General features: G+C 38.9%; 1 protein-coding gene across 1 annotated transcript; it reads right to left on the bottom strand.

The window, feature by feature from the left end:
• Positions 1-409: 409 nt before the first annotated feature.
• Positions 410-26,681, bottom strand: TSPAN8 (tetraspanin 8; the record flags this gene model as incomplete). The annotated part of the gene is made up of 7 exons (XM_084878253.1): positions 410-484; positions 1,280-1,414; positions 4,410-4,517; positions 4,615-4,689; positions 7,551-7,682; positions 12,741-12,803; positions 26,622-26,681. 7 exons carry the CDS (start codon positions 26,679-26,681, stop codon positions 410-412), a joined length of 648 nt encoding a protein of 215 aa, XP_084734379.1.
• Between the last annotated feature and the right edge of the window lie 292 nt (positions 26,682-26,973).

The following is a 26,973-nucleotide window of genomic DNA, read 5'->3' as shown; positions in this document are numbered from 1 at the left end:
TTCCCCTTCAGAAAGTCTCCTTCATTGTGATAAGATTAGTAAAAGGGATGTGATAGTCAGCAGGAGAGATGTTTCTCCTGAGACACTTTCTATGTCCTGATATATAATTCATCTCAATAGCCATTACTAAGCTAACACTAAATTGAAAATAATCTTGAGGCATTATAGAAATTAATTTATTGAATCACATAGCTGTTATAGATCTCGCTTCCATCTAGACTATAATCTTCTCGAGGAGCCAGAAATCTGTCTGATTCTAACAAAGGGTCCATCTGACACATCGCAGGCACCCAAGTATAATAGCAAATAAAGGAAACATTAATGTCATTAATATCAATTGTCATTTCTGTGCACAATCCTTTCAGGCATAAAGAAAAAATATATAAAACCCTGTGGCAACAGGCAGATATCAGATCTCCAGGAAGCCATAGCTTGTTCCTCCAACACTAATTAGATGGGGGTCCCATAACTCTTGTGCTTGGCCCTATCCAAGAAATACAATAGTTCATTAAATGGAAGTTGCCAAGTGATCTTTCTCTCCTCCCTATTTGAGCATCAGCTTCATGAGGGCCAACACTGTGCCCTGCACAGAAATTGGTCTCCAATGGCTGGTAGGAGGTAGTCAATAAGTATGGGATGAATTAAGCAGTAAGAAATATGACATGCATATATTGACATCCACAAGTGACATAATAAATAGCCCATCTACAACACACAAAAACTAAACCCAGCTTTTCCAATTGACTTTAAATATATGAGGCAACTTTTAAATTCAAGCACTAATTAGATGAAGTAGTAAATAAACGTAAATCCAGAGCTGAAACCCCTAAAGGCCAATACAATTACTTGAGAAAGGAATCTTTGATTAGAAAACAGAAGCTTCACATTTAAAATGAAAGTAAAAATATAGATTTCTAGAATTTATGTTAAAATAGAAAAAAAAATGGAGGAGAATAATAATTTAAGTCCCTGAAGAGAGGACAACCTTAAATGTGGGTCTGTTAGTTTGCATTTTGCTTCCTCTTGCAAGAAGAATGTTATTTTGATCTATTAGAGTTGAGTTTAAATGATTGCCAGACTCATAGAAGAAGTGAAATACTTCCATCTTTTTATATTAGCTTTTTTCTTTAAATAATAATTTCTTTTTTTATTTGAGAAATTCCTGGGACATTTATGTCATAATTGGTACAATTTAAATTTTTGTGAAGTCTTTCATTTTGAAAAAAAAAAAAAAAAAAGAACAGAATCACTTACTGTGACAAGTTTGATTTGTTCTTACCTGTTTGTAAACTAGTTTTCCTTCATATGTTTCACATGCGGAATCTGTCGGATCTGAACATTCACACGACTCAGAATTTTGTTGAAAATTAGCTCCCCAGTCAGAAGCTCCATCGATCAAACCACAGCATTTGTACTGTTTGATAAAAACATAGATATGAAAAGCAGGCACTAAGGCAGATAAAAACATTGTCAGTACACCAAATCACGTTCTCCTGAAACCATTAAAATGTTTCTTATAATAAAATACCATGTATTATTACCCACCTCTCTGAATATAAAAGCAAAAAGAAAGGGCTATTCTTTTTGTTCTTAATATGAAAAAGGAAAAATAGGTTGCAGGAGCAAAAGTCTGAGGAACCAAATTGAGATGATGAAAAATGTACCTTCTAGATTCTAATGACAAAAGAGGAGCAGAATCCATTCTTCTTAGCCTAGATTTTAGGAAAGAAGCTTCCAAAGAGTTCATGAGAGAGTCAAGATCTCTTTAAGGAATTTTTGCTCAGAAGAGATGAGAGGTTTAAAAATTAAGCTTCCATCTCATGATCTTTGACCTCTTATGGAGGCTAGGAAGAAAAGTGGGGGAGGCCTCTCAAAAGCCAAAGGTGCTCGTGGGCCTCCCGTGAGATGAAGTGTTGCATGGACATCTGCATGAGAGGGAAAGGGTCCCAGTGAAAGATTGAACTCTTAGAACAATGTCAGAAAGGCAAGGCCCAGAACAAACCAAAACATGGAGAAACACTAGGGGAACTAGTGGCCATACTTGGGGAAGAAAAACAAGGAAGTGATAAGCCCAATAACACACGAATATAGGCACAAGTTATTAGATGAGGGAGAGAAGTAATTATCCCTCATCTTTTCCTAGTTGCTGTATTAGAATGAGAGAAAACTCTTCATGCAGAAATATAGGAGAAAATGAGCCAACGCTGGGTCCAGATGTATTGTGATGCATTGTGATGCCAGAAAACAAAGAATGTTCATGTACTGGCTGGGTGATCTCATTACCCATGTTACTCAAACTTCTCTGTGCCCCAGTTTCTTCATCTGTAAAATACATATAATAATAGTTGCAATAATAGCATTGATTTGTAGATTTGTTGTAAAGATAAAAATGAGAAAACCAAGGTGAAGATATGAATCGCTTTACCCAGTGACTGGCTTATAGAAAGCACTCACTGTGTGTCAGCTGTTATTGTTGTTTTGTCTTGCAGTTGTTGTTATTTTCGTTATGCTTACACTGCACATATCTATTCAACACTGATATCAGTGATTTAGAGAAAGATGTAGAACAACACTGATATCAGTGATTTAGAGAAAGATGTAGAAAGTATCTTCTCAACTCTGTAGCTGATCTAGAGCCTGGGAGTGATGATTAATACAGTGGAAAGAAGCAAAGATAGTGCTAACAATGGATTCAAACTAGCAAGTTTAACTGGGGGAGATAAAAAGTCTGCATTCAGCTCAAAGATTCAATTGCACAGATACAAAGGGGACAAAAGTGTGTTTACAGCTGTGAGTATGCAAAATGCATAACGATTCTCGGGGAAAAGAGGAGTGGAGGGTGCGGGAAGAGACTGAACATAAACTGTGCACCTATGGATGAGGACAATGGGGGGTTGGGAAAGGTCAGAGGGTGGCGTGGGAACCTGGTGGAGGGGGGAAAAAATGAGGAACTTATGTAACAATATGAACAATAAAGATTTATTTTTTAAAAAAAAGAAAAAGAAAAAAGAAAAAAAGAAAATGATTCTTAAGGCAGAATTTTTACAAGCCGGGGTCTATCCAAATGGGGACTGAGGAATGCTCTGGAAAAAACAAACAAACAAAAAAAAAACAACAACAAAAAGTCATCTTATAAATAGCTCAAGAAAGGATGTTTGAACTTGAAAGGCCAAGCTTTTAGAAGTCACATCATAGCCATTTTCAAAGAAAATTTGCAGCATATAGGTCCATCAGTAGATTTTTTTTTTCCCACTGAAACTCCAGAAGAAAGAATGGCACTAAATGATGCAAATCCTAGGGAAGCAGATGTTGTGTCCAATTAAGAAGGGGCACACTAATGATCAGACTATAAGTGGGATGGGCAAAAATTGGTAAAATTTCAGCTCTTCCATATCTAATTAGAGAGTGTATGAATATAGAAGTAAAACACTTCAGTCAATGAGAAGTCAGGTGAAGTGTTCTATAAAATCCAGCTCTCCCCTAAGATTCTGAGAGTTCCCATGACATGCATGAAATGTTATATGTAGTTAAGATGACTGGGATAAAGAAGGTGTGGTTGGAAGGAGTTTCACAGAGTAAGTAATATTTTAGTCAAGCTATACCTCACATGTATATTTGGAAAGAAAGAGAAAAGTAGTGAGTGCATTCCAAAGGTGAAGAACAATGCAAAAGAAGAGAAACAGAACCACTTCGCGCATCCTGTGCAGATAGACCTGGCTAGACTGGAGTGTTGCTGTTACGGAGCCGTGTTTCAGAAAATTAAACTATTAGGCAGGTGCCAAATAGGAGAGAGTACCTTCAAAGCAGACTAAATAAATAATCTAATTAACAAATGAAGGAGTGGGGGTGATAATGTATTGGTTCAAAAAAATAAACTAGTCAAATCTGAGTTCAAATTCCAACCCTCTCACTGTTAGCTGTCAGACTTCTCTAAGTCCTATTACCCTCATCTGTAAAATAAGGATAATGAAGATAATTATATTACCCACCTCAAAGAGTTATGAAGATTCACTGAGCTACTAAATGTAAAGCCTGGTACCTAGTAAGTAGTAATAAGTGATCATTATAATTATTTTTATGAGAGAGGGAGTGGTCATAAAGAGAGGGAGAAAGAGAGAGACCCTCCAAATGCCCAAGCACAATATAAATATTAAAACAATGATTGATTTGTCCCTGAAGTTTGATCTATCATAAACATATCTTCTTAATCTCTGTCCTTGTGAACTGCTTTAGAACTTTGTAAGATGCTAGAAAAAAAATAGAAATATTATTGGATTTTTCTTATTGCATAGTGACAGAAAATCTGCAAAATGAATTTTTTTAACCTTTAAGGAACAGACCTGTTAAAAATTAAGTAAACACAAAAGAACTAAGTCTAACTCCCCAAATGACCTATGAATTCTGATTACCTTTTTCTGAAATAAAATCAGGGATTTCTGGAGTAACTTTGCTTTTTCACCTGCTTCAGTCAAAAGGTCTACATTTTTATAGAGAGTCTCATTCAGGGCATGCTCATACTGAAAATTAAAGAACATTGTTAAAATTATTTATGCTAGAGATAGTATTTTTATTTTTCACTTTTCCAAAATTATCAAGTATCATATGTGCACACACCTGGTCTTTGTAGGTAACTCCTAAAATACCTGCCACCATCTGTACGAGCAGGACCAAAAGCAAGCCTATGAAAAACTGAAAAAGAGAAAAAGGAACATATATTATCCTCCAGTGCATTCAGTAACATCTTTGGACATCTCAACATAGTGCTTCATTCTGCAGTCTGGGTCATGTTATAGTTTGAAGTATTATAGTAACCATGTCCTTTGTTTTTTTAAGCATATTTTTATTGATTTTTACAGAGAGGAAGGGAGAGGGATAGAGAGTTAGAAACATGGATGAAAGTCATCGATCAGCTGCCTCCTGCATGCCCCCTACTGGGGATGTGCCCGTAACCAAGGCACATGCCCTTGACTGGAATCAAACCTGGGACCTTTCAGTCCGCAGGCCGATGCTCTATCCACTGAGCCAAACCGGTTTTGGCAAGTAACCATGTCCTTTATTGATTCTAACCTTTGCCTCAAGAAGCAATTTTTGGGACCATTACTACTCAGAAATATTTGCTCCAAAGACTGACTATAGAAAGTAGTAAAAAAGAAAAATTATTCATAGAATTGTAGGCATCAGTATGCTGTTGAATAGGGAAAAGTTTCAAAACTTAGATGAAATTATTTGAATACTAGTGGCCTAGTGCACAAAATTCATGCACTGGGGTGGGTGGAGGGGAGAGTTCCTTAAGCCCAGCCTGCACCCTCTCAAATCAGACATCCCTCTCACAATCTGTGACTGCTGGCTCCTAACCGTTCACCTGCCTGCCTGCCTGATCACCCCTAACTGCCTCTGCTTCAGCTCCCAACACCATGGCTTTGTCTGGAAATTAGACGTCTGGAAGATGGCTGGTCAACTTGGTATAATTAGCATATTACTCTTTTATTAGTATAGATAGATATATAGGATAGGATTGCTTAAAGGGGGGGGGGCTTTTTTTCAGCAGGAGGGGATGCTCTTGGCAGACAAAAATACATAATTACTATATCTGGACTGATAGCCAGCCATATGCACTATACTGCCAAATCGGTCATCTAAAAGTTGAACAGCTTTCTTAGACCTTATACCAAACAGCTGTTTCCCCTAAAACCCCTCCTCAGCTCCCACCTTAGGTTCTGCCTTCACAATTCACCCAGATTAGGTTCTTTTATATATATATATATATATATAATTGATTTTTTTTTTACAGAGAGGGAGAGAGAGTTAGAAACATCGATGAGAGGGAAACATCGATCAGCTGCCTCCTGCACACCCCCTACTGGGGATGTGCCCGAAACCAAGGACTATGCCCTTGACTGGAATTGAACCTGGGACCTTTCAGTCCACAGGCCAACACTCTATCCACTGAGCCAAACCAGTTTGGGCCAGATTAGGTTCTGATTGGTTGGTTTCTATGCATCATCAAAAGCTCCACCTCCTAGGCAGTCATTGGTTCCTTACAGTTCACCCAGATTTGATTCTGATTGGTTAGTTTCTATGCCAATCAGCATCTCTGGGCCTAATCAGTGAGGTGGGGCTGATCAGCAGCCACCCCAGGTTGCTGGCAAGTGGGCTGAACTGCTGACCTCTTGGAGAGATAGGTGCAGCTGCTGGCGAGGCCAGGAGAGAGAGAGAGAGAGGCAAGGGCTGTTCAGCAGCTGCCACAGAGGCTGCAGGTCAGACCCTGCTTCTTTCTCTGGGCCTCACCAGCAGCCACAGCAGCGGCTGATCAGCCTAGCTTCTCTCTCTCTTTGAGAGTTCAGCAGTTCTGCCCTCTGCCAGTCCCTGCCCACCAAAGCCTGCTGCACATGCAGCCTGGAGTTCAGTCTTCCCTTCAGTCATTTTGGATGTTATTGACCCTACCTGTTTATATATATATATACACTTTCTCTTTCTTCCTCAAACAAAAACTTCAAAACAATGTTTCTACTGCTATAGAATCACCCAGTCTTGTTATATGTGTAAATTTCCAAATCGGCCTCAGATATATTGAATCATAATTTTGGAGAACATAGCCTAAGCCCAGAAATTGATTTTTAAAGCAAGCTCTTAAAGTAATTGAATCTCCAATTGCAAATGATACCTTATTAATCTAAAGGCAACCACTATAGATGCTAGTAAAGTTCTGTCAAAACTCTGTCCTTATCTTCCCACATAATAAACAAACACTTAAAAAAATTTTTTAGGGTTTGACCCAATACTTACTTTATGGGAGAAACAAGTTTAGTTGAATTCTCATAAACATTTATGTCAGATTTATACCTAATAAATATGTGGTGATTTTTCTAATATGTTTTCTATATCCATTTATTATTTTCTACTATATGTTTTAAAAATGGAGTCTGTGGGTTATCCCAACTGAATCCATCCTCCTCAAACTTTTCTAAGTAACAGATTGGATTATCTCATTCTCTTAAAATTTCCTTAACATGAAATATGATTTTGCCACAGTCCATACTCAGACCCATCTCCCATTGTTTACCAAAAGAGCCTCTACCACTCTAGCCATACCTAAGGCCTAACAGTTCCCCAAACAGGCCAGCCATGCCCAAGACCTTATAGTTCCTCCAAAAATCAGGGTGTTTTTTCTCAGAAAGCTTATCACAACCACATCCTTATTTACTTCTGCTTCTGGTTTGAAGTTCCCTCCTATACCTCCTATATCCTTGACCTCTTCTTCTTGAGCAACTTCCACAGTAGCTACTTATTTGTCCATCTTCTTTAATGGGTTCTAATTATCTTAATGTCTCTGCATCATTTAACACAGTATGTGGCATGTAGCAGGTACTCAGCAATAATGAATAAATGAAGGCTAAAACTTATCTTCTCTCAGGGTATCCTCTAATCAAAGCTAAACATATTGGCTTTCAGAATCAAACCTGCTAAACAGAAGTCAAGAGTGTCATCAACCTTGGCAAGTCCTTCAGGCACACCAGGGGGTGGGTATTGGGACTGGCTGGAGAACTCACCGTCAGAAGCATGCAGCGGCTCTCTCTCATGGTACCACAGAATCCCAGGAAACCCAGAATCACGATGATAGTACCCACACCAATCAAGATATTTGCAGAAGTATCATAAGAAGTATTGTAATCATCGGGAAACTGAAAATAAAAAAAGAGAAATCAGAAAAAATCCTTTTCCTTGATGTGTTTTATTCCACAAAAACCCATTGGGTGCCTACTATTTGCCTTACGACCTTAAGATCCTTCAGTGATCTACACCAGCAAAAATATCTGCCCTCAAAGAGCTTACATTCTATTAAGGTGTTACTTGTCCGGATAATGTTTTCAACGTTATACTTTTCTAAGAGGATATATTAGGTATTTTGGATATTGTATGGAAACAATGTAAAAGGCTTTGAAACACCAATTATTTTAAATTTAGAAGGACATGTACTTTCACCTACCTCATGATGTGCTCTTTGGTTTGCATTTTTTGTGGTTTATACATAAAAGTAGCATTGTAAAGCATGTGTTTCTATGGCAATTAAATGAATTATAAAGCCAAAGTTTCTCAAACTATTGAGAGACTCAAGAATATGAATGAATCTCAAAAATGAATGAATCTCTTATTGGGCTAATTAAGAGTGATTATTGTATGATTACATTTATATGACGATCAAAGATGGGTAACTGTAAGCTATGATGATAGAAATCAGAGCAGGAAATGACTTCTGGCTGTGTAGGAGAGAAAGAAAGAGCTGGCTGCAAAGGAATGAGGGGTTCTTTATGTGTTAATAAAATATTTGATATATTGATTATAAGAGTAATTTCACAGGTCTACACATTTGCCAAAACAAAAAATTTAAACTAAGAAAAAAAAATCTAGTACCTGATATTTCAAATCAATTCGATCTCCTTGTTCCCAGAAGATATATAGTCCATAGAGTCTTCCAGAAACTTTTCAATTTGTCTGACTATTAAGTAACAGAATATTAAGGGGAAGGGGGAATCTTAGGTCCCTATGTGCTGAGTTGGGCTATACAACCTGCATAATTTGATTCTTATTCCCCACACATACTCCTCTTCATCACCTTCCTAACACCTAACCTCAATCTACCATTTATGTACATCATAGTAATTAAACAGTGAAACCTTGTGCCTGTGTTGAGTGCCACGTGTAGCACTTGTATAACCTGTATTTGCTGGTCTCTTTCTAGGTAGAGCATTAGTTCTTAGACCATCAAAGACTCTGCCTCCTAGAATCTGCTACACATCATGTGGATCAAAATAAATAAAAATCCACTACTATGAATGATCTTTACATTTTAAATGACTTTTTCAACCAATTCATAGTCTAGGGGGAACCTTTACTCGACAATCTGTAGGAAGGAATGTGCTGAAGCTGTCAAAGCATTAGAACAAAGATCTGTATTCCAGTGGGTCCTAATATGTAACTAAATTTCTAACACTGGACTAGTCAACTAACAGCCCAGCCCAGTTTCCCATTTATAAAGAGAAGTGGGTCAGCCTTTGTGATACCCAAGGCCTCCTTTGTCTCTAAGAGTCTATGCTGACTGTTAATGTTTCAATTTACATATTTAGAAACCTTTCATTTACATATATCCTAAAGATATTTTTGTTTATTGTGCATGTTTTGTGTTTGATTGTGGTCTGGTTTTTTTTGTTTTGTTTTGTTTTTCTTTTTTGTTAAGTAGATTGGAGCTAAAAAGTCAATTTTGTTAATCAACAGGCATGGTATCTGGGTCAAAATAGAAAATGACAAAACATCATTAGGAAAACCATTCTACCCAGTCACCACCAACACTGCTTCACTCTGGGACTAGTGCAGGCAAACCCTACCACATCTGAGAGGATTGAAGCCTCACTTACTGAGGCTTTTCAGAACTTTCTTAAATAGCCCAGACACAGAAATAATAGGGCAAACATCTGCAAGTGAGACCTGACTACGTGGTGCGGCCAGCACTTGGCAGGTTCATGAAGCCTGTCCACCTGATCTGGGCAGGTGACCACAACCAAAAACTTAGGAGAAAGCAGTGTGTGGATTTTCTGTGGGTCTCTATTCTTAAAGTCCAGCCCAACAAGTGGCTTTTCTTATTCAGAAAAGAGGTGGAAATCGAGTTCAAGGACAGGGAAAACAGAGTGTTAAAAGCTGTCTTGGATGAATAGTGTTGGAGTGTGTCTTAGGTCAAGGGGAGAATTTGTAAAGAAAGAGGAATAGCTGAACCTGGAAGAAAGTGGCTCAGCGTCCTCTGGATTCTAAGGAATCTCCTGGGACAAGAATGGCTGCCCACATGCTTTGCCTCATGATGCTGAGTGTTTCCTGAAGGAGAACAAAGCATCCTTGGGAGACACTTTAGTACAGAGGTACACTAAAAGATGTTCATCTAGACCTCTCTAGCATCCTTCTTTTCTGTGTTTATGCTCAGGTTTCTCCTTCTAAAATTGCAACCACTGTTTTCCACTAGTAAAATTCAGCTCTTTGCACAGCCTGGATTCTTTGTCGTATAAATCAAGCCAATCTAACATAAGTCAAGCTGGGTAACGTTGTCCTGAAAGGTAATGACTTTTGTTCAGAGTTAGAACCTGGCAGAGGACAAGAAGCAAAATGTGACTAAAGACGCTATCCAGATCTATTAATTCATTCTTCTTCTCAAAGACACTTCCATAATACATTCTATCTGGGTAATTTCTTAATAGACTAAACACCAAATATGTTTACCAGAAGCACTGGGTGAGGTGGGGAGAAAATGTTCCCTTATCAACCAAGAATAGTGAAGTAAAATAAAATACAGGCTGTACACACATCTTAAAAGGCAAAGCACCCTCTAAATAGGTGGCTGTTAATTTATGTGCTTTAATTTAAGTCTCAAAGTCAGACATCAGTTTCTAGACAACAGAAAGTCTGTGCATCTTCCAATACCATCAATAGGCTCAAAGTTCAAAGCCCAAGGCCATTAGGAAGTCACAGTTACATTTATCAGCAAACAACACATGAAATCCTGATGGACTAGATTAGAAATATTACCAACTAGTTGCCACAGCTGTCCCTCACCCAATTTCTTCAACCCAGTGAGACACAGAATGAAGAAGCAGCTAATTCCCACTGCAATTCTCTATTTTTTTTCTAATGGTATAAAGCATACTTTTAAATGAAAAGAAATAAAAGTAAAAGAGAGAAAGAGGAAGGGAAGGAAGGAAGGAAGGAAGGAAGGAAGGAAGGAAGGAAGGAAGGAAGGAAGGAAGGAAGGAAGGAAGGGAGGGAGGGAGGGAGGGAGGGAGGGAGGAAAGAAGGGAGGAAGGGTAGGAGAGGAGAGGGAAGGAGAAGGGAGAGGAAGCCATTCATTTAGAAGAAATGTTAATTTTCTTATAATCTTTCTTTTAACTAGGCTATATCCAAAGGCATTTAGCTGCACCATGGTATAATAAGAATTAATGGAAAATGCATTACCTGTACAGTACAGGGAGTATAGTCAATAATATTGTAATAAGTATGTGTGGTGTCAAGGGATACTAGACTTATTGGGGGATCACGTCATAAGTTATATAAATGCCACCCACTATGATATACACCTAAAATTAACATAATATTGAATGTAAACTATAATTGAAAATTTAAACAATAAAAATTAATTAATTAAAAATTCATTACCTTAATTGAAAGCTTAATAATAACTTAATAATCTATACTAATAAAAGGGTAATATACTAATTAGACTGGTTGTCTTTTGGACATCCTTTGAGACAAAGCCACTGTGTCTGGGGCCAAGGCAGAGGTGGTTAGGGGCCATCAGGCCAGCAGGGAAGGGCAATTAGGGGCCATCAGGCTAGCAGGGGAGGGCAGTTGGGGTGATCAGGTCAGCAGGGAAAGGCAGTTGGGGGCAATCAGGCCAACAGGCAGAGGTGGTTGGGGCAATCAGGCAGACAAGCAGTTTAGGAGCCAGCAGTCCCAGATTGTGAGAAGGATGTCTGGCTGCTGGTTTATGCCCAATCCCTGTGATCATGCTTAAACCAGCAATCAGACATTCCCCAAGGGGTCCCAGATTGGAGAGGGTAAAGGCTGGGCTGAGGAACCTCCCCACATCCCTGCACAAATTTCATGCATCTGGCCTCTAGTCATCAAATAAGAATCAACATTTCTCTTAGTGACAATTTTTTGGTACAGTTTCTTGGAAAGGCCCTAGCCATAGATAATGTGATCCTGAGTAGTGGCAGAAGCCCAGACAACAAAGAACAAGAAAACTGTCCTGAGGGCTGTAAGGATAATACTTTGAAGGGTGGTGTGACTCAGAGAAGACAGGAGAGAAAAATTAAGCAGGGAAGCAGGAAATAGTGCCAGGCATGATGTTGGGTTAAATTATTAGAACCAGCACCCCACACCCTCATCCTTTTCCTCAAACACACACACTTCCATATTTGTGACACTATGGTGTGGAACAGAAATAGCACTTGTGCAACCCAAAAATTGGATACAGAGCTAAATATACGAACTAAACTTCCTCTAGACCTGTGGAAACCTTGGTAAGAGCTTTGCCACAGGTCAATGCACAGTGTGTGTTGAGGGGGAAGGGACATCCGAATCCTATCTACATAGCAAGGAGCTGGAAATCCTCATCCAACTGTTGAGTTACACCAGTGTGACCAGCCTCCATTGCCAATGGCCTCAGGTAATTATGAACCATCTTTGTACATTGCTGCCTTTAAGACGCAGATGCAAAATCTCCAAGATTTCGTACCTTTTTTCCCTTTGGGCCAGAATCCTACCTTGGGATCAGCCAAATGATTGCCAATACCTTACACTACACAAATTGTTCGTGGTGGAGAGGAAAGGTGATCATTCTCTTCTGGCTACACTTCAGGCTGGCCTTAAGCACATGAAGGAAAAGACTAACTTCCACTCAGGTCCCTTCCCACCTCCACTTTCTCTGTGGTCTTCCTATTTGGGGAATAAATACCACCTTCATTCTCCAGAAGAACTGTGTCATGGGTCTCCAGAAGATCCATGCCCAACACAGCAAGGCACATAGTGAGTACTTTTGATTAATTAAATGTAATTATAGTATAAAATCCCTTATCAATGTAAATAATTATATGAGTCAGTTAAAGAAAATGCTATAGAAACACTTATATCATTACTTTCATCATTATAGGAAAAATGATCTACTTAGGGATAAGAAGAGCTTGTATTTAGTTATTTACCTCTATCTCAGATCTGCTTACTTGTATCCATATTGCCAATCCCAGGATCAAAGTACCACATAGCTTCAGGAAAAGAAAAAGGCATATGTTAGAGTACAACTAAGATAAACTTCAACTCTAATCCCACAAACCTCTAGCCATCTGGTTACAATGGTCTATCTGTTAATTATACCATTATACCCTATAAGACATAAATAGGGCATATTCCCATGCAGGTAACTGCTAGAGTGGTCCACTGTAATTGGTAAATTTGATAATAATGTTTCGCATGTACAGTCCAATCATAGGTCTAGGACAAAAAGATCATCTCTAATATGGGGCCAGGGAAAGATGATTTTCCATTTTTCAATTTTAATTCCGTGGTTTAGCTAGATTTTAACCTACAAAAGATAAGTCATAACAGTTTAAAGACAAAATATCCTTATTAGGCCCTAGATTGTCTCTGAAAAGCTGTCTTAGACAAAAAAAAAAAAAAATCAAAAAAAAATCAAAAAATAAATAAATAAAAAAAGGAGAATAACTGACTAATTACCAAACATTAGTCAAGATCCAAGAAATGAGCAGTTAGATAGACAAAGAAAAGTAGAACATTTGACAAAATTTTCAGTTAAGCAACAAACATTCATAGCACTTTCTGTACCCAAATAAACTCTTTTTAAAATAAGCTTTTAGGTAGTAAAGATTACTCAGAGAAGAGCAACAATGAGGAACAGTACTTACAGTCTTAAATTCCTTTAATGACTTTACCAGATTATTTAATTTGGACCAAGGCCAACACATAAAATGTGAAACACATTTTACTTTCATGTAAGGAAAACCCTTGTCTTTTAGTTCTTTGTTTTGTTTTGTTTTGTTTTGTTTTGTTTTAAGATATATATGTTGTGGTGTCAAAAAAAAAAAATCAAAGATCTATTATTAGATAGAGATGTTAAGAACAAACTAGGTAACATACCAAATACAGCAGGCCTTGGAGGACTTTCTAGACTATTCTGGCCTTATGGTATTCTGACACAGACCTGGCTGAATCCTCCGAAACCCAGTGGCCCTGCAGTATCATGGTTTTCATGCACAGTTGGACCACATGCCTGGAATCCCAAAGCAACAGTTTCATTTCTAATGGCTTCTCATAAAGTTTGCTATGGAAGTAGAGTCCAGGGTTTTAGGGAGTGCCATGAGTAGCTAAATAACCCAAGAATCTGTGTTCCCTAAAAGAACTCAGAAATCATCTAGGTTCAAATTCTTCTTTTCAGGTAAAGAAACTAGAACCCTTAGCAGGTCATCGTCGTATCATGAAAATCCAGCACTACTGATCCAATCCTGCCTCTACTGCATGCTTCTACTCCTACAGGATAAGGAATGCAATGGAAAACCAAAGCACTTTATCAAATCACCAAGTCAGCTGTACAATTTAATTATCTCATAGGCATACACTATAAAATACAAACCATTGGGGGGAAAAAAAAAAAAAAACAGCTTTGGAGCTTGAGTTCTTCTCCCTGTTACAACTAGTTCTAATTTCATTTGCAGATGAAGATGAAATACGCATGTTAGCAGTTCTTTGTTAATAAATAAGTTTGTAAAAATTTATGTCAAATTATAATGAGACTCCCTGGGATTGTCTGTAATTTTATAGCAGTTGGATTTTTTGTTATTTTCTTTGTTCACTGATATTTTCTTTCTTTTTCTTCTTTCATAAGAAGATTTACATTGATTATCTTAATAGTTGCTCTGGCTTTTAGATTTAATTGAATATAGTATTAATTATCTAAATAGATATGGTTATCATCCTTATCTGATATTTATTGATGTCACTATCAAGAAAACTTTAAGAATTCTAAGAGACTAAGAGTAGAAGATTGTTTAAACCTTTATTTTTTGTTTCTATGTGACCTTTAAGTTCACTTTCTCAATGTATTTAGACATCAAATTATTCCAAAATCTTTTTAAATCAATCATATTTCCCCCTCAAATGGTAACTGTTAGACTTCTCAACCACTGGAAATTATATGTTACATTAACATTTAAAGATAGAGCATCGGCCTGGGAATTGAAAGGTCCCAGGTTTGATTCCAGTCAAGGGCATGTACCTTGGTTGTGGGCACATCCCCAGTGGGGGATGTGCAGGAGGCAGCTGATCGATGTTTCTAGCTCTCTGTTCCTCTTCCTCTCTGTAAAAAAAAAAAAAAAAAAAAAAAAAAAACAAAAACAAACAAACAAAAAAAAACGAAAAAGAAAAAGAAAAAGAAAAAGAAAGGATATGAAAACAATGAGATGCCACTACACACCTATACAAATAGCCAAAATCAGAACACTGATAATCCCAAAAGCTGGTAAGAATGTGGAGCAACAGGAATTCTCATTCATTGCTGATGAGAAGCAAAATGGTACAGCTATCTTGGAAGACAATTTGGCAGTTTCTCACAAACTACTTATACTCTTACCATGTGATCCAGCAAAAATGCACTTTGGTATTTACCCAAAGGAGTTGAAAAACCTGCTCTAGGGTATTTATAGCAGTTTTATTCATATTTGCTAAAACTTGAAAGCCACCAAGATGTTCTTCTTTATGTATATCCAGGCAATGGAATATTACCCAGAGCTAAAAAGAAATGAGCTATCAAGCCATGAAAGAATATGAAGGAAACTTAATTGCGTATTACTAGGTGAAAGAAACCAATCTGAAAATGCTGCATACAGTATGATCCCAACTATGTGACATTTGGAAAAAGGCAAAACTATGGGGTCAGTAAAAAGATCAGGGATTGCCCTGGCAATGTTGCCAAGTGGTTAGAGCATCAACAGAACACAGGTTTGATTCCAGGTCAAGGGCACATACCTGGGTTGCAGGGGTTGCAGGAGGCAACCAGTCTCTCTCTCTCTCTCTCTCTCTCTCTCTCTCTCTCTCTCTCTCTCTCTCTCTCTCTCTCTCTCTCTCTCTCCTTCTTCCCTTCTTTTCCACTCTCTAAAAATCAATGGAAAAAAATAGCCTCAGGTAGGGATAAACTACAGCAACAACAAATAATCAGGGATTACCAGAGGGAAGATGAAATGAATGGGCAAAGCACTGAAGATTTTAAGCCTGTGAATCAATACTCTGTATAATAATATAATGGATATATGTCATTGTCATTTTACATTTGTCCAATCTCCTATAGAAGACTAAGAGTGACCCCTAACTGTAAACTATGGTCTTTGGACAATTATAAGGCGTCAATGTTGGTTCAACAATTATAACAAATGTACCACTGTAGCAAGTGATATCAGTAATGGAGGAAGCTATGCATGTGTGGGGACCAGGAATATATGGGAATATCTGCACTTTCTTAATTTTGCTGTGAACTTAAAGCTGCTCTAACAAATTATAGTTTTTTAAAAAATAAAAAGAAAGAGTTTTCAATTATTTCAGAAGTCAAGAATATTTTGCCCAACTTCAATCTTCCCAATTAGACCAATATTCTTAGGGTTTTTGAAGTTGGCCAAACTATCATTTCCATCCCTTCTTCAAACAACATCACTAAAAATAAGAAACAAATGCTTAAAATATATCGTCCTCATCTTATAGAAGAAATTCATATGTAAAAATCAGAATCTTAATAACATGCAATCATTTATAAATTTATTAAATGACTTTAAAAGTAAATTGATTTTCTGTCAAGAACATCATTCTAGTATCATGATTGATACTAACCTAATTGATCCCAATTGTTTTTAGATTGGTAATAATAGTTCTTGGAGCTCTTTTCCAGTTTGTATTTATGGGTTTGTTCCCAATCTTTTTATAATCCTATCTAATAAAGAGGGAATATGCTAATTGACCATCACTCCATCACAAAGATGGCTGCACCCACAGCTGAAGCAAAGTTCCCATAAGGAGCTTTAACAAGCAATCAGCAGGGACCTGAGGCTACACCACCCCTACCCCCATAGGGCTTGACAGAGAACTTCAGGCACACCTCCCACCCTGACACCAGGCTGGAGGATCTCAGACCAGCATCGGGCCAGGGGACCTGAGGCTGCACCCCCTGGCCTGCCGGGGCTTGACAGGGGACCTCAAGGTGCCCTCCAAGTGCTGGGTCGGGGGAAATCAGGCCATGCACCCCACCTAGCGAGGCTTGACAGGGGATCTCAGACCACGTCCCCCACCTGGCAGGGCTTGACATGGAACCTCAAGGCAGTCCCCTGCCCCAGTCTGGGCTGGGGCCCTCAGGCCACGCCTCCCAGCCTGGTGCCGGGCCAGGGGACCTGAGGCTAGGTCTCCTGCCCAGCGGGGCTTGACAAGAGTGGGACTGGCCAGGTCTGGATCTAGCTCAGTGGTGGGGGTGCCGACTGGGTCTGGGTCTCCTGTGATTTTGAGGTACATGTGGGTGGGCGGGGACTTGACTCTGGGTCATGTGGCCTGTCCCAGACTCTGACAGAAAGAAGGTTTTCATATATTTTACTAATTTTCTTTCATCTCTGACACTACTATTATAGAGAAAGAGCAAATAGTGATATTAAATTATTTCCTCTAGTTAATTCCCTTTTAATGTGCATGAATTTTGTGCACTGGGCCACTAGTGTTTTAAATAATTAGGAATATAAAATAAGAAAAAAAAATGTCTAGCTCTGTCCTTTCTGCTGATAAGACTATAAAAAGAAATGGGTTCTGTGGGGCCCCCAGGTTAGCCCAGTGGGCACTGCAGAGCTGACTAGGTTTACTTCCACTCCCATCCCATCCCCCAATGAGTTATTGTGGTTGTCACTCACCTCTCATGGGACATCTTTCTTTCTTTTTCAAAATATTTTTATTTATTTATTTATTTATTTATTTATTTAGAGAGAGAGAGAGAGAAAGAGAGAGACATATTGATGCAAAAGAGAAATATCAATCCCCTGCCTCCCACACACACCCTGACCAGGTATCGAACTTGCAACCTGGGTATGTACCCTGACTGGGAATCACACTGGGCCAGTATACAGGCCAATGCTCAATCAACTAAGCCACACTGGCCAGAGCAGGACATCTTTCTTTTTATGGAATCAGGATGCCATTGATCTGAGCCAGCATGCTAAGAAATTAGGTAATTTTGGTTTGCTTATGAGCATGCTGTGGACTAAATTACATTGGGATGTTGGAAGTCCTAACTCTCAATGTGACTGTATGTTGAGGTAGAGCTTTTAGGAGGCAATTAAAGTTAAATGAGATTATAAGGGCAAGATCCTAAACCCATATGATTGGTGACCTTGTAACGAGAGAGAGAGAGAGAGAGAGAGAGAGAGAGAGAGAGAGAGAGAGAGAGAGGAGAGGGAGAGAGAGAGAGAGAGAGAGAGAGAGAGAGAGAGAGAGAGAGAGAGAGAGAGAGAGAGAGAGAGAGAGAGAGAGAGAGAGAGAGAGAGAGAGAGAGAGAGAGAGAGAGAGAGAGAGAGAGAGAGAGAGAGAGAGAGAGAGAGAGAGAGATCTTTCCTTTTGTATGTATACATGGAGGGAGGAGAGGCCATATAAGAACACAAAAGAAGGCAGCCATTTGCAAGCTGGGAAGAGAGGTCTCGCCAGAAACCAAATTAGATCTTAAACCTGATCTTAGACTTCCAGCCTCCAGAACTGTGAGAAAAAATTTGTTTTGTTGTTAAACCTATCAACTCTATATTATTTTGTTATGACAGCCCAAGCCCCCTAATAAAGGGTGGGAAGAAAATGGAAAGCAGCATCCCGGACACAAACAAATGGTTTAGAACAAGCTCATTCGTCTTCATATATAATGTGTCCTCCAATCATCCTTACTCACTCTCAATTCTCTTTTTATTTAGGTGATTATCGAAGTGTTTTTGAAAAATGGAAGAAATACATAGTGCTATGCTAAAAGGAAGAGCATATTATCAGCTATGTCATTATTGGTCCAAAATAGACACTTTTAAGGTAAACTTACAGGAAACCTTATGCTGCTTCTGAGAGGTTAAAATGAATAAGAAAATATCCAAATAGATAATATGGATAACTACAAAGTTTGTTTTTACACTAACCCCAGAACGCAAGAGATCATGAGCACAGTCCTAACATTTTGGGACAGTACTACTGTTGTTAATTATCAAGCTTCCTCTTTTGTTAACCATTACTCAAAAGTCTAGTTTAATTGCATTGTAATAAGATAATATGGCCTGTGAAATTATTGCTCATGAGAATTTTTATAATTTGATCCTTGTTCTGTCCTCTGTTCTCTCGATCTCTCATCTCCTTTTACATCATTTATCTCTTTTTGATTCTCCTCTGAAGAGCTTCTCAATTTGGGATTCTATTTTACTGTCTCCATGTAATGTGATTTCTGGAGTGGATTTTAATTTTATCATTGTATTTCTGGTTTACTTAATGTACTTCTTTATTTTATCCATTTCCCTTGTCATTTCATCCTATGGTTTTCCTGTTAACTTCTCTTATGACCCCCAGCCACCATTTCATGGGGAGTTATTTCTTGCATTGCCTGTGGATACTAATTTCCTGATATTTTTTCAGGATGCTGAGTGTTTTTCCAGGGTTTGTACTTGTCCTCTAAGGCTTCAGAGTGACACTCCCTTTCACTGGTTCAATGGGGTTTTTTATCAGCACTTCTGTTGGTTTTCCCTTATTCACTATTTTTTTATTTAAAAATTTTTTTATTGATTTCAGAGAGAAAGGGAGAGTGAGAGAGACAGAAACATCAGTGATGAGAGAGAATCATTGATTGGCTGCCTCCTGCAGGCCCCCCACTGGGGATTGAGCCCACACCCTCTGGCATGTACCCTGGCCAGGAATCAAACCATGACCTCCTGGTTCATAGGTGGACACTCAACCACTGAGACATGTCAGCCAGCCCTTATTCATTCTTTATTGAAACTGTTTCTATTTTCTTATTAATTTGCTTCACTCTCTAACAACAAGGGATATATTAATTCTCAGATCTCCTGTTGGAGGGAGGTTGGTGTGCATTTTCTCTGCAGGCATGGCCTAATGCCTCGGTGACTTACCGAGTCGGCCCCCAGCCTTCAGATAATATTGGATTTTCTAGTGCTCTAAACCAAGGGAGTAAATTAAAACCTTCAATTCTTAGCAGGCTCTGCTACTATGAGTGATATTTTGGGTTTTCTACCTTCCCTATGAATGATACTATATTAATATGTATTAAGCACAGTGGTGTGTCCCTGTGGTTGCATTCATGTGCATTTTCTAAACTTCTGAATTAAGCCAAGAACCCCATATAAATACTGCAAATTCTAATTTTAAATATCTCTAAATTTAAGGGAAAGAAATCAACCACATCTCCTTCTGACACAAATAGGTCCTGGGTAAGCATACTTCAGGTTATCTTTCCTGAAGCATAAAATCACTAAAATTCACATAACTTCAAAATATATAAAGCGAGTTGAATGTTCAGCATTTGATTGGTATCCTAATGTCTCTGAATGATGAAATGATGCACATTCAGAAATTTTTTTAGCACTTTGTTTCAAAGTACATTTGCAGGGCCTGGGACAAGAATACAAATAACAGACCACAGGTCTCCGTATTGAGAAGTTATAACTCAAGTGATAAATATATACAAAACGTGTTCCATCCTCCTGCTGTCGCAAATGTACCCACTTAATGACCTGAACAAGGTTTGATTTAGAATTTTCAGAGTTCACTCACAGAAGGAGGTGGCCCAGGCCCCCTCCCTCACTTAAATTTGCAGGCTCTGTCTTAAATTCTGAGGGGTATAACTGGATGGGTATGGATATCTCAGCCTGCAAGCCAGATCTGTGACAATTTGTCCTCATTCCTGGCAAATAGCTCCCTGCTGACCACCCAGGGCCATTTGGGGAGGGAAAGTGAAGCCATTGGCCCTGGGTACTCAAAGCAGAGGTCAAATGTAGGGTGAGCATATTCCTATCGCTATAAAAATAAACAGATTTCTGGCACTATGAGACTAGAGGAGGGTCAGAGGAGGGCTAAAATTATATTTAAAGACCATCATGTATAAAAGACTATCACACCAGATTCCAATACTTTTAAATTAAAATGCAGTATGATGGTTGGACTTGGGGAAAAGACTGTAACCTGAGCTATTATTGTATGTCAATCCTTGGTTAGAGGCATTCATAAAACATCTCAGTGAATCCAGACAAATAAACCGATCACCCACATTTTCCAAGTGCAGAGACCAAGGCACAGAAAAGTCAGGGAACATGTTCCAGGCCACAAACCGATGTTGGTGAAATCAGGACTTGAATCCATCTGTCTGTTTACAAAACATGCTTTCCTTCCATTCCCTTAATTTATGATAGAAGAATTTCTGCCTTATTCATAATTTTGACATTTTTTTTCCACCCTTTGCTTGAAAATTCAACATTGGGATGTATTCATCACTATGCACAATGGTTTTATATTTTTGTCTCATAAAAATGCCTATAAACCCCAGCCGGTGTGGCTCAGTGGTTGACTAATGAACCAGGAGATCGTGGTTTGATTCCCGGTCATGGCACGTACTTGGATTGTGGGCTTGATCCCCAGTAGTGGGTGTGCAGGAGGCAACGGATCAATAATTCTCTCACATCACTGATGTTTTTCTCTCCCTCTCCCTCTCCCTTCCTCTCTGAAATCAATAAAAATATATCTTTTAAAATGCCTATACAATATTGGCTGTAGTTGTTGTTTGTTTTTAAACATTTATTTAGTGTTATTCTGAGTTCTTTATAGAAATTAAATCACTTAATCTCACAACAGCCTCATGAGGTAGATACCACTACCACCCCCATGTTACAGATGAGGAACAGTAAGGCACAGACAGGTTAACTAATTTTGCTGCCACACAGCTGGTGAGGAAGGAGCTGAGATGAGCCTGAGTGCTCAACCACTGGGCTCTGATGCCTTTTGTCACTGTTATAGTACCACACGGATTGCATACTGGCAGACAACTGCTTTATTTACAAAGCTCACACTTTTCTTCCATGGTCAAATTTTTATCTCGAGGGAATTTATCAGCGGACAGAATGAAATATAATTGTGCCCTATTTTCTAATACAGCCTATCTCCTAGTTATGTCTGTTCTGCATCAACTCTTTTAATTGCTCTCAGAACATCTAATGTAGAGACCCAGGCACCACATAAAACACAATGATGAACATCAAAATGCTGGTTTCTGGACACGCTCCAAACTCTAGCTTCCTTCTGCTCTCTTCAAACTGCTTCGTGCATGCATGGGCTTTTCTCACTTGCGGATCCATTTGGCTTTACATGTTGGCTCCTCCTTCTTACCTCACCTCATTTGCCATCGGTAACATTCCTTCACTCTGCTTTCCTTCACACAGAGCTGGCCTCTCCATGGCTCTCTGCCACCGGCAATGGCTCCTCTGCACCCATGAGCCCAAGGCCCTGTGTTCCGTGCTCCCCCAGACTTCTAAGACATCTCAAGCATCTACAGTACCCCCCAGCCTGGCTCCTCTGAGGGATCAAAAGGAATTGTGGGCAGTTCATCTGTTTTGACAAAAGACTAGAGAAATAGGTTGTGTGCCTATAATCTATCTGTTATTTACATCATTTGCAAGACACTGCAACTCACACCACCCTTTAGCATGAGTGACTAGAAGTGATACTCACTTTCACATGTTTTTCTTCAATGACTAATTCTAACAAATGGAAATCACAGCATATTTGTGTGGCATATCTCAAGTTCTCTCACAAAAGAAGCCAGTATGTTTAACTTAAGTGACCATATGCATATCTTACAGATATTTCAACATCTGGCCCTACTTTGCAAAGGCTTAGTTTCACAAGTTACACCAGAAAGAATGCATTTAAAAACATAAGGCCCTGGATATCTATACAAAAACCACATCAGTGGGGCCCTTGAAATTTTGTGTAAGTAAACATTAGGAATGTGACAAATTGCTAATTTCCTATGAAGGACTGTAAAATTCCAGCTGAGAACTCCGGGTTGTGGGTAGAGAGAAGAATAGAAAGAGGAATGGCTCGCTAACCTCAGAGCCTGCTCCTGCTGTCTAGATTTTGAATGAAAACATGTTGCCTGGAGGCTGAGACGTTATCATTGGTCTCTATAGCTGTTGCTCTCACCCAAAGCCTCCATTTCAAGATGCTCATATAGAGACTGTGGAGCTCAGCACTGTGCTGGTGGTAAGAACAAGGCCTTCAGCCCAGAGAAGTTACAAATGTCTAACTGAAATCTACAGCATCAGACTTTGTCTTCATTATCAGAAAAACAAAGAAATAATGATACCCATACAATAATCAGAGCACCTCAGGGAAGCAACAGTAATGTCAAGTAACAGCATGGTAGAGATGTCCACAACTCATCTTGAACTCTGCTCTTAAATGGATTATGCTGAACCTATAGCATACCCATTTCTTACACCGTCTTTATCAGAGTAATTTAAAATTCAGATTTATTCCAAATTCCTGCTTACCTATTTGTACTGACCTCTGATGTTTGCACTTTGTATGCTGTATTTTTACAAAAGAGATATATTTCCACTGTTTCATCCTATATGATAAAAGGGTAATATGCAAATTGACCCTAATGGCAGAATGACCAGAACGACCACTGGACCAGTCACTATGAGGCACACTGACCACCTCTTGGTCCCTTTCCCTGGCCGGCAGGCACCCATTGCCCGATGGCAAATGGAGAACCAGGGATGAGTGGCTGGGTATGTGGACAGTGCCAGGCTAAGGCCCCCAACCCGCCGGTCACTCCATACACAGAGGGAAACCTGTGGCAGGGACAGGGCCAGCAAGCAGGCTGGAACTGCCGACCTCTTGGTCCCTCTTCCTGGCCAGCCCGCTCTGATTACCTGATGGCGAATGGGGACCCAGAGGTGAGTGGTGGCAGAGGGTGTGGCCAGCTGTCAGAAGCCGGGGAAGATGGCCCTGATCACATGGCCAGGCCTACGGACCGTACCCACACATGAATTTTCATGCGCTAGGCCTCTAGTAATTTCATAATGAGGATTACTACTGGGACATGTTATTAAAATAGAAGACATGCACTTATTGGCATATTCATATTTTGGTTTGTTTAAATGATACATATTCTGTACCATGAAAAGACAATGGTTATAGTTTAAAAAAAAAAAAAAATGGGTATCAGTACTTTTTGAAAAAATAGCTGAATCCAGGCTGGGACAGGAAATAGGGAAGTAAGCTTGAAATATCTTGTCGTTCCTGGTAGTGAAGAAGTTATCAAAGTTCTAAGGATCATGGTAAAAGAATTCAGGAGACAACTTTTAAGGATGCTCCCACTGGCCAAAGATGGAATAAATTATGCATCAATAAAGATGAGAACTCTGATGGCTTTTAAAAGTATTATTGCATTAGCTACTTAAAGAAAATACTTGCTTATACTTGTTGTATGATACCAAAAACTTAACTCATCATTTTGAAATCTGCTGGATAACAAATAAGAAACATTTGTGCTGCCTTTTAAAATAAAAACTGGGTACCACTGGCAACCAATGAGTCAATGATACATTTCCCTTCATGAAAAACATTGTAGCTAATAAGTAAAGGAAAAATAATAGAAATGTAATATCACTCATTTGAAACTCTTACAGAACTAAGGATTTAGGTTCTCTTGAGTATCTGTGGCTACTAACATCATCAAAAGTAACATGTTCAGACATTATATACCTCCTGATGAAAGAACACAGTATCACTTATAATGTAGTTATACTAGTGGCCCAGTGCATGAAATTAGTGCAGGGGGGAGGGGTCCCTCAGCCCAGCCTGCACCCTCTCCAATCTGGGACCCCTCTCAAAATCTGGGGCTTCTGGCTCCTAACCGTTCACCTGCCTGCCTGCCTGCCTGATCATCCCTAACCACTCTGCCTTCCAGCCTGCTTGTCCCCAACTGCCCTCCCCCCTGCTGGCCTGCTCACCCCCAAATGCCCTCCCCTGCCGGCCTCATGGCCCCCAACTGCCTTCCCTGGCCAGTCTCCCAAAGGTCTTCCCGTCTAATTAGCATATAATTAGCATATTACCCTTTTATTACTATAGATCTGAGAAAATAAATAACCTGAATTTTTTTCAAGTTGCTTGATGTGCCTATTAAATTAGAGCAAATACAGAGAATGGGAAATGTGTTAATCTGTATACACTGTGGCAAAATAGCAAAATCCAGATTGTGGAAACTGACAAGACAACACACACCAGTACATAAATTTCAAGGGGGGTGGGAAGAAGACCTAAAGATGGAGGGATAATCTAAATGTGAAAATGGATGTAAAAGCTTTATCAGTGTGTGGGCCTTATCTGGATTCTGATTCAAACAGGGACATTTACAAAGCCACGGTAAATTTGAACCCTGGATGGGTATTTGGTAATCAATTAAGAAATTGTTACTGTTTTTAGTGTGATAATGACATGGGGGTTACATTTTTTAGAAGAATTATCTTTTAGAGATATATACACTAAAATATTTACAGATGAAATGCTATATCCAAAATGTGCTTCAAAATAATATGGGCTGGGGTGGTTGGACGAGACCATGAACAGGAAAATATTGACAAAGGTTTCATGGCTATTGGGGTTAGACGATGGCGTTGATTGTCCCTGTCCTGCTATGTGGATGTTTAAAGTTCTCCGTAATAAAAAGCTAAAAACAAAACCAGCCATTTCCTTATTTACATTCTACTCTCGATGTTTAATCAATTTTAAATATCCAAGGGAAGAAATTTATCAGGACTAACTTAAAAAACCAGCATATATTCATGTGCTTCATTTACTAGTTACAAAGGCGGCCCATTGTTTTTAGAGAAAAGAGAAAGTACAAAGAACAAACCTTTTTTTTTATTTTATCTATTTATATGCTCTCTAACTTCTGCGTATCATCTGTACTCATTATGGCTACTGGACGTTGAATGGAAAGTCAGTCTGTACAATAAGACTGTATTCTTATAGTTATTGTTTAATTAAGTATACCATTAGTGTAATAGAACAGAAATTTACCAACATTTAGATACCAGCTGCCTGTTTACTGGAGGTAACCAGGTAAAAAACAAAACCACAACTCTCCTCTGCTTATACTGCATTAGCCAGTTTTTAAATCAGTATACAAAATGATTATTTCCTTGGAACAATCTAAAATTGCACCATATATACGAAAAATAATGTCAGTTTTTCTACCTCCCTGCCTGCCCTTTACTTTATTGCCTTTCCATATCTTAACTTTTCCATTTTCCAGTGTTAGATTCCACTTACCAATGTATTTGCTATATCTTATGTCAATAGACCTTTAAGGGAAACAAGAGAACTTGCTAAAATACTGAACCTGTTGATTAAAAGGTGGGGTGATGACACATCAAAATCCTAACTTTCAATTGCTGATACAAACCGAGTGGCTTAGTTTCACCTTTTCACGATTAAATACTTTTATTGTTTCCTTCTCAAGTTCTTTATGACCCATTGTTTCTTCTGTGGGTTTCTGAAAACAATCCTTTTCTCAGGCCTTTATCTTCGCTGACATCCCACCATCCACCTGCTTCAATCCCAGATGTAAAGGTTACGATTCAGGGGCTTGGGCTCCATCCAGGTGAAATCAGATCAGAATTTTCCCACAGGGTCCCAAGACCGGGAGGCCTGCATGATATACAACTAAGAATAACTATCCTTTAATTAAGGGGTATTTTTCCCCCTGTGATTGTTTTTGCAACAATATCAAAATAGTTGCAAAATGTTTATCCTCACAGATCCTGAGGTGCTCTTTCTTGAGACATTGGCTCCTTTTCAATGAAAGAACAAACAAATCCAAACAAATAAATGGAAAATACATTTTCCTCCTCCTCTTATTTCTCTAGTACAGAGCCTGTTCTCCTTCATGATATTTATATCAAGATCCCCTATGTTGCATACAATTGATAATTAAAAGAAAAAACACTTACCCAGAAAAAGAAGTTGAAGACAAACATAGAAAATTTTATACATCTAGTCACACCTGCCATGTCGGAAAAGGATTGGGAATCAGGTGCTGAGAGGTTAGCTGTTCGTTATAGGATTGTCCTGCAATGTGCTCAGGAGTAATTTGCCTGCAGAGATTTCTGTGCCGGCAGCTTCAGAGCAGAAATAGAAAGCAAAGAAGTGAGGGGGGGTGGTAATCTAGTTATTAAAGTCGATAAAAAAATTAACCCACACATTTAAATATCTCAAGGGCTATCTCTAGGCGAGTGTGTTCTTTTGCTTGTCATGGCTCTGGGGCACCAGGCCAGGATATTTATGATCCTTTTTTCAAAAACT

This window comes from Pipistrellus hanaki (genome assembly GCF_964339955.1).
Source record: "Pipistrellus hanaki genome assembly, chromosome: 3".
Classification (NCBI taxonomy): Eukaryota; Metazoa; Chordata; class Mammalia; order Chiroptera; family Vespertilionidae; genus Pipistrellus; species Pipistrellus hanaki.
The sequence above is the reverse complement of the archived record's forward strand: the minus strand, read 5'-3'. Positions and strand labels throughout refer to the sequence as shown.